The 7,498-nt window shown below is 58.1% G+C and overlaps 1 protein-coding gene across 10 annotated transcripts in view; it reads right to left on the bottom strand.

Annotated features, from left to right (window-relative positions):
• Positions 1-138: 138 nt before the first annotated feature.
• The window catches only part of MBD6 (methyl-CpG binding domain protein 6), a 9,136-nt gene continuing 1,776 nt past the window's right edge, over positions 139-7,498 (bottom strand). The window contains exons 1-15 of one of the 10 annotated variants that reach the window (XR_003914174.1): positions 7,226-7,481; positions 6,146-6,209; positions 5,835-5,971; positions 5,437-5,539; positions 5,144-5,306; positions 3,862-4,914; positions 3,023-3,684; positions 2,594-2,747; positions 2,247-2,416; positions 1,701-2,114; positions 1,542-1,609; positions 1,262-1,325; positions 942-1,107; positions 611-674; positions 139-353 (exon numbers count right to left, since the gene is read on the bottom strand). Coding sequence is in view for 4 of the 10 variants with exons in the window: in XM_029953489.1 (XP_029809349.1) it covers positions 1,033-1,107; positions 1,262-1,325; positions 1,542-1,609; positions 1,701-2,114; positions 2,247-2,416; positions 2,594-2,747; positions 3,023-3,684; positions 3,862-4,914; positions 5,144-5,306; positions 5,437-5,539; positions 5,835-5,947 (3,039 nt within the window). In the remaining 6 variants the exon portion in view is untranslated. Of the gene's footprint in view, positions 1,108-1,261; positions 1,326-1,541; positions 1,610-1,700; positions 2,115-2,246; positions 2,417-2,593; positions 2,748-3,022; positions 3,685-3,861; positions 4,915-5,143; positions 5,307-5,436; positions 5,540-5,834; positions 5,972-6,145; positions 6,210-7,225; positions 7,482-7,498 lie in introns of those variants that run through there. The other 9 variants (XR_003914173.1, XR_003914171.1, XR_003914175.1 and 6 more) reach the window with 9 other exon arrangements.

The raw sequence follows: 7,498 nt of genomic DNA on the forward strand, positions 1-7,498 counted from the left end.
TTCCTGAAGAAGAGGCGGCCCTAAGACAGACCTTCACGTGTAACAGGCAGTTTAAGCCACTCTCCACTACAAGAGGATTTAAATTGGAAGCTGTTCTTACCAAAGAATTAAGGAAAAAAATGAGTACAGAGTCAGAACCAGAGTTTCAAAATATTCTCATCTGTTAAATTAAGAGTGTCTCCCATAGAAAAGCAGTGGAGGCCCCATAGGGCAAGTACAAAACAGAATTAAAACTCCCAAGGGTCTTGTCTTTAAAAAAAAAAAGGCAGGAGGCAGCCCCTGGACAGCGGGTCGTGCTGGCCGCTCCGGTTGGACCACGGTGCATAATCCTCAGTCGCATCATCACAACGTCTCTGAGCGTTTCGATGGGGGGAGAAGGGGCAGTGTAGTGTGTGTGGGAGGAGAGGCCCTGAGGGCTCTCTGTGTCCCCTTACCCCCGTTTCTATCCCAGAGGGAAGGAGAGGGAAGCCGGCTACACCTTGAAATGAGGCTATGTGTTTCAAACCTGGGGACAGGGTAAGAGGGGTCCTGTGCTTTGAGCAACCTGAGCCAGAGGCAGAGGGCTGTTGGAGGGGTGAGGGGGGAAGGCGTGATGCTTATTGCTTTGTACCTTTCACTGGGAAGGAGGGCAGCAGCCAACAGTAGCTCACAGGTTTGTAAACTGAGCCTGCTGGCTTCAAGAAGGGAGGCAATGAAGTCGAATTAAATATAAAAGAGTCATTTGTGCAAAAATAACTTAAACAAATAAAAGACCTGGGGAAGGGGGTGTTCCCCTTTGCCTGGTGGGGAGAGGGCCATATACCACCCCCCCAGGCCTTTTCAGTGACATGGCTTTGGGGGGGAGGGGGTGAGCTTCCCTACCCCCTGCAATGGCTCAGGATGGGATTGTAGGGGACGGGGTTGCATTTGTGCTCTGAGTGGGGAGTAGTGCCCCCACCCACTGTCCACAGGTGCAGGTGGCTGGCAGGGGCTCCCAAGGCTCAGCACTCAGCTCTCCCCAGTCAGGGTCAGATCCAGCTCCAGGTATGGCTGCTAAGGGGCCAGTTTCCTCCTCTTGTTTTTGGCAGGACGGCCAGGGCGGGCCCGGGGAGGCAGAGGGACAGCCGCCTATACAAGAGGGGAAGGTGAAAGAAGTGATCAAAACAGCTAGGTGTTGGGAAGTCTTTTATTTTCCCCCCATGCCCTCTAATCCTCTTCTCCTGCCTCCGCCCTTACAAGCCCAGCCCCACCCCCCTACCCCACAACCCTGACACACACTTACGCGGGTCGTGGGACTGGGGTCCAAGGTAACATCCTGGCGGGAGCTACTGCTGTTCCGAGCAGGGCTGCAATAAGGGCACAGATGATCAGGAACACCTCCCCAAGCACCAGGTGAAGTTCAGAGTTTGGGTGGGAAGCTTTCTACTTTTGGATAATAAAGGCATAATATCTTTATTCATATATAAACATGTGCCTTTTTGAAAGCCAAGCCACCCTAGACATTTCTATAAACCCACTGAGAAGTGGGAAAAGGCCAGGACTGTGGTAGGCCCCACACTCACTTGTATTTTCTCCTCCGGCCACGACGAGACTTTCTGACTACCCCTGGGGGCACCTGGGAAAACGCAGACTGTATGTGTAGGAAGAGTTAGAAAAAGGAACCAGGTTCCCAGTCTTTCCTCAGAGCCCTTCAGCCCAGACCTCCATCACCCTGCACTCACCTTAAGGTCCTCAGAATGGGGTCCAGGAGGGGATGGATCCTTGGGTTCAACACCCCCTTCAGGCAGCTCCCCATTATGCTGCCAGTGATGGGTCCTTCTTGGGGACCGTTCCATTTGTCCATTGAAGCCACCACGTGCCCCCCACTTGAGGGCCAGTCGGCCAGGCTCCCGTCGGCTACCAGGCTTCCGGCCCCGGCCAGGCCTGGCCTCACCATTAATGCCCCTAAGTCCCCCTCCTCCCCTCCGGCCCCGTTTCCCTGACCCCCTCCCAGTGAGCAGCTCAGGGACTGGGGGATCAGGAGAACTGTGGGGTGGGGCTAAGGCACTGAGGGGAGGTCGGGCAGGCTCTGGTTCCAGGGCTGAGGTGGGGCTCTGAGGGGGCAGACAAGGGGCTTCTGGCTGCTCTGGAGGAATCTGCAGGCAAAAAAATAAGATCTTAGTTCCAAATATGGTTGCTTGGTTACTGTAACTCAGATACTTGGATACTTATATATCCAGTTTGGGGGAAAAATGCTGTCCCTGACACACACATGCCCACATGCTCACCTGGAGACTCTGTAGCAGGCAGGCGAGGGGACTAGAAGCCTCTGAGAGGGGTGGAGGAGCTCCCCCCCCAGGGAGGAGCTGCAGCCCCAGCTGGCCAGAGAGAAGAGGGCCAGGAGGCTGCAACAGGCTGGGGAGGGTTCCAGGGCTGCTGGTCAGCGAAGACAGATCACCTGTGAGGAGTCAAGGTCAGGAGTCTCCCTAGGCAAACCAGTTAGGCTGAAGGGACCCTATTAATCTCTTAGGCTTAACCCCAGGGTCAAAGATTCTTCCCCAACTCATCCGGTCTCTACTCCCAATTTTTTACTGGTTTTCTTCTCTTTCACACCAGAGTTTTCCCTCAGACTCACCCAGCAGGCTGGCACTCAGCAGAGGGCTAAGGAGTTGGGGGGGTCTCCCTGAGTTGGAGGGGGCCTTGCCCAGAGAGGAGGCCCCCGGGTCAGTAGTTGCCGTGGTGACACTGGAGGTAGGTGGTCCAGGTTGGGGAGCACTCAGGACACAGGGCTAAAGAGAATGGTTGTAACGCTGTATGCGTGAAGCATTTAACAAACGTCTAGTACTATCACACAGACGATCTCACTGAAGACCCACGCGAAGTAGGCCACGCTTATTAAATACAGACCCAGTTCTTGCAGCCATCCTACCCCCAGCCAAGAACTAAGCCCTCCCCAAAGGCCCTGAGGAAGAGCTCAGGCATGAAACTGAAAGCCTTTGATTCGCAGCTCCCACCTCTGATTCCACCTCTTGCTCCGTCCCACCCACTCATCCCCTATCCTCACCTGGGGGGGTGTCCCCGAGGGGGGGTCCAGGCTGGCAGCCAGCAGCGCAGAATTTAAAGCTATGAGGGTGGGGGGGGCTGAGAGTGGGGGGAACAGTAGGGGGGGCAGGTCTCCCAAACCTGAAAATGTCTCCCCACTTGGACCCCCGGCTCCCTCTGCAGAGCCCTCCCCATCCCCAGCTGTGGGGCCCAGGGCCAACAGGGGCAAGAAAGAGGCAAGGAGGTTGCTAGGAGGTGCAGAAGGGGGCTGAAGAAGGTCTGAGGGGTGTGGTGGAAGCAGGGAAGCCACCAAAAGCGAAGGCCCTTCAGGTTCGCCTGGGGCTAGGGGAGGGCCAGGTCCCCCTGGTGGGGGTAGCAAGGGCTCAGGGGGAGGTTGTCCCCCTCCCCCAGCCAGCACGCCAAATAAACTGTGGCTGAGCAATGGAGAAGGTGGAGGTTGCCCCAGACTCAGAGGGAGAGGCAAGGCCCCTAGCATCCCCGGGAAGCTGGCTCCACTCAGCGCCAGGCCCTGCTCAGGGCTAGGGAAAGGGAAAGCCTCCCCACCAGCCAGGGGAGGCAGAGGGCAGGCTGGGCCCGCCCCCATCCCAAGCCCTTCAGATGGGCTTTGAAGCACAGGGCTGGGGACTAGGGGGGCTTTGGAGGCAGCTGGTGGGGCAGGGGCACCTGCAAAGGAAAAGAAAAATTCAGCTCAAGAGAGGACCTTTCTTTCTCCCAGTGTCCAAAGAACCCAACCTTCACACCTCCAACCCAGAAAACCACCAAAGAGCTCTCTAAACTCCCCTAAATACCTTGGCTGCCTTTTCCACCTGAGGGGAGGAAGGCTCTGGCACACTCACATACCTGGCACACTGCTGAGGCTGCCACTGGTGGTCCCAGGCAGGGAGGGCGGGATAGGGTGCCTGGGCTGGGGAGGGCTCCCTGAGGAGAGGGCTGGGGGAGGAGGAAGGTGTGCATCTGACCCCAAAAGGTTAAAGCTTCCATCAGAGTGGGAAGGGCCAGGGGTGGGGAGTCCCAGCAGGGACAGCACAGAAGGGAGAATAGGTTGGGATGGCTCAGGGAGAGGAAAGGGTTGCGGGGCGGGAGCAGGGGCCCGAGGACGGCTCCGTCTAGGGGCTTGAGGGCCTCCCCCTTCTAGCAATCGCAATACCGTTGGGGGTCTGCGGGGACGACGTTGAGAGGGACGGGGTGATGAGGAGTGGGAAGCTGAGGGTGTCTGGGCACGGGGCCTTCGGCCCGGTAAAGTGCTGGGAGGGGGGAGCAGGGGGTGCTGTGCCTTGGCTGCTGCGGAGAGTAGGCTGCTAGCAAGGAAGGGAGGTGCCCCAGGCCCCTCCACCGTGGGGGCCCCTCCCAGGGGTCCCAAGACCAGGGGCAGGTGCATAGTGGCTGAAGACACTGGTGGCTGAGTGGCAGGACCAGGGGGGCCAGGGGGACCAGGGAGATTATTGCTTGGGGGCAGAGGAGGGGGCGTTAAGGCATCACTACAGTGGAAGAGAGAAGGGTCTGAAGGTGGCGAGGAGGAGGCATGAGGAGCTGGAGAGGAGCCCAGGTCAGGGGGCACGAGGCTGGATCGGAGGGCAGCTCCCCAGTTGTAAGAGGGAGCATTGAGGCTGATAGCAGGTGGAGGAGGTGGGGCTGGAGAGGGGGCATTGCCCCTTGGAAGGAAACAGGGGCTGCTGCTGCCTCCAGAGGGGACTGGGTCAGGAAGCCTTGGTGGTGGGAAGAGCCCCCCAGGGCCTGCTAGAGGGGGGAAGGCCTGTGGAACTGAGGGCGGTTCTGGGGGAAGGGAGCCAGGACCCCCATTAAGTGGAGTTGCAGGAGGGACTCGACAGGGAGGGCGGGCAGAGGGAGGCCCTGGGGACACAGTGTGGAACATTTGGGGGCTCGCTCCCTCTCCTGCAATAAATGAGAAATGAAGGGTCAGCCTGTGGCTCCCCTTCCAGCAACTCTCTTTTGTCTTCTCCATCCCATCTCCCATAAATCCCCAACCTCCCTGTACCTTCCTCTCACTGAGCAGCTCACCACTCCACCATTCTCCTTGCTCCCTCTCATAGAGCTCCTCCCACCATCCCTCTTCCAGGCCCTTAAGTTTTCCTCAGTTGTGAGTAAAGTGGAGAAGACTCACCAGGAGAAGAGTGTGAGCAGGTGGTCTCCATGCTTCTGTACAGAGTTGCCATGGCAACAGCTTTCCGCCGGTGGTTGCACAGCTTGGTCATGTCCTCCTCTGATGCGGGCCCCACCCCAGCCCCACCCAGGGTCACCGGGGCCAAAGGGTCAAAGTTGAAAACCTGTAAGGCAGGAGTCACGGACAGGGACCCTGAGATGGTGGAATCCATGAGAAGAGCTACCATGGTCAGTAACTTGCATTAGGTCACTTGGCTTATCCCTGTATACTCTGGCACCCCTCCCCACTCTGACCTTGGGGACATTGAGTGGACACTCCAGACCGCACTTGCAGGTCCCATCGCTGAGGAGGTAGCTCCGGGTTTGCTCCAAGGAAGACAGCTCTGTGCCACTTGGGCTGGGAGAGGACAGGGTCAGAGAGTATTCTGTTAGCAGACAAAAATCAGAAAACATGCCTAAAAGGACAGTTCTTTAATCAAAGACCTTCCTGGGAAGGACAGAGGATAAGGGATGTGGAAAGAGAAGGAAACATTTAAAGGGCCAGATCCACAGAACAGAAACGCTGAGGAAAGAACAGAAAAGAGCAACAGGGTAGGTACCAGAGACCTGGGCTTTGAGAGGAGGGGTGAGAAAGACAACTCAGGCACTGAACGGCCTGAGGACAGGACTGGGGGAACTCTGAGGAGCCTTACCTGATATAGAACACAGCACCCTCTCGAACACAGCGCTGCCAGCCGATGGGGACAGATGTGGCCACAGGGCCCCCAGCTCTGTCTGCTCCACTGCTCTCATTGCCCCCATTCATTGTGTGTAATCAGCTCCCACGTGCCTGATAACAGACATCCATGTGGGCATTAGGGAGGATTAAACTGTGCTGGGTACCTGAGGGAGGACTCCAGGAAGGCAAAGATTGTGGGGAGACCCAAGAACTCAGGGGTATGGAGAAACCCTCAGAGAGCTGAGAGAGAAAATGAAGAACTCTCTGCCATCCCGCCATGGCTACCTGAACATCTCTGCAAACATTGTGGGGTCCAGTCTAAAGCCGGGGCCTCCGGCTTAGCCCACACCTGCAACACAGGAGAGAGAAAGGACTGTCGGGAATCTGCCCAACTCAGAAGAGCACCAAAGCTCAGGACACTCTCAAGGGAAAGATCTTTAACCACACAGATCTCAGGGGTCTACTGGCTGAATCCGCAACCATCCTTTCCATGTATGGGCCGCAGGATCAAAGTCTCCACTCCCAGGGACCAAGGAATCAGAACCCAATCCCTAGACATATACGGCAAGCCCCCTCGGCCTCATCACAGACAAGAAGGCTTCATCCTGGAGTATGGGCAAATTCCCATAAATGCCAGGCCACCAGGAAGTTTCCCAGAGAGTCTGGCCCCTTGCTGTTTCCTACTCCCCAGGAAGATCATATAAAAACTACAGATTGCCCCACGGGTCATCAGGCAATTGCCTAACTGCCCGCTGGGGTGGTACCAACAGAACCCCTCCATGCCTCTTCCAGGAGACAATCACCGATCTAGTTCATTTGGGTCTTCTTAAGAAAGGTTGGGATCATAGCTCTATCTTCTCCCAGGATACTGAGAAGCTCCCGATTTCCCCCCAAGCCTAAGGCAAGGGGATTCAGCACTTCCTACCCCACTGGCTTCCAACTGGCTCTAAGAGGGACTCTCGTCTGATATGCGGGGACGCCCCCCCCCCCAAAAAAGACCCTGCAAGTATCCTCTCCAACCTCACCATCGCTTCCACCCCACACTGGTGGCTTCTAAACTTTCCCTCTCATAACAAGGCGCCCTGTCACCCAGCCTGTTTCCCTCAGCTTGGGGAGGAGGGGAAGGCGCACGAAGTAGGAAGGAACTTGGGGAGAGGGCGGGCGGAGGGTGGGCGAAGCACTGAGGGGAGGGAGGTGAAGAAGGCAAAAAGTCAAGCAGTGAGAGGGAGAAACGACGGGGGCAGGTGAGGGTGGGGAAGTGGCGATGGGGCCAAGGAAAGGGGCCGAGAGGACGCGGAGGGGGCAGAGGGTAGGGACTGGAGGGGAGGGGGAGGGGCGGATGGGGGGGCCGGGCCCTGCACTCACCGCGGCCCATGGTTCGGCTGGCCCCGCCCTGCGCAGTCGCGGCCCAGAGGGTGAGTGGGAGGGAGTGGGAGGAGGGTCGGTGGAGCCCGAGCCTCCGGTACGGCCCCGGCCGGTCCTAGCAGGAAGCGCCGCCGCCGCCGCCGCGGATCACCGAGCGGCCTCCCGCGCATGCGCCATGGGGGCCAGGGGCAGCCCTGGGGATTCCGTTCCCAGAAGGCACCGCGCAGGCTGGTGCCGCCGCCGCCGTCGCTGCCGCCGCCACCGCCGCAGCCG

The sequence above is a fragment of the Suricata suricatta genome, chromosome 10 (assembly GCF_006229205.1).
Source record: "Suricata suricatta isolate VVHF042 chromosome 10, meerkat_22Aug2017_6uvM2_HiC, whole genome shotgun sequence".
NCBI classification, from domain to species: Eukaryota; Metazoa; Chordata; class Mammalia; order Carnivora; family Herpestidae; genus Suricata; species Suricata suricatta.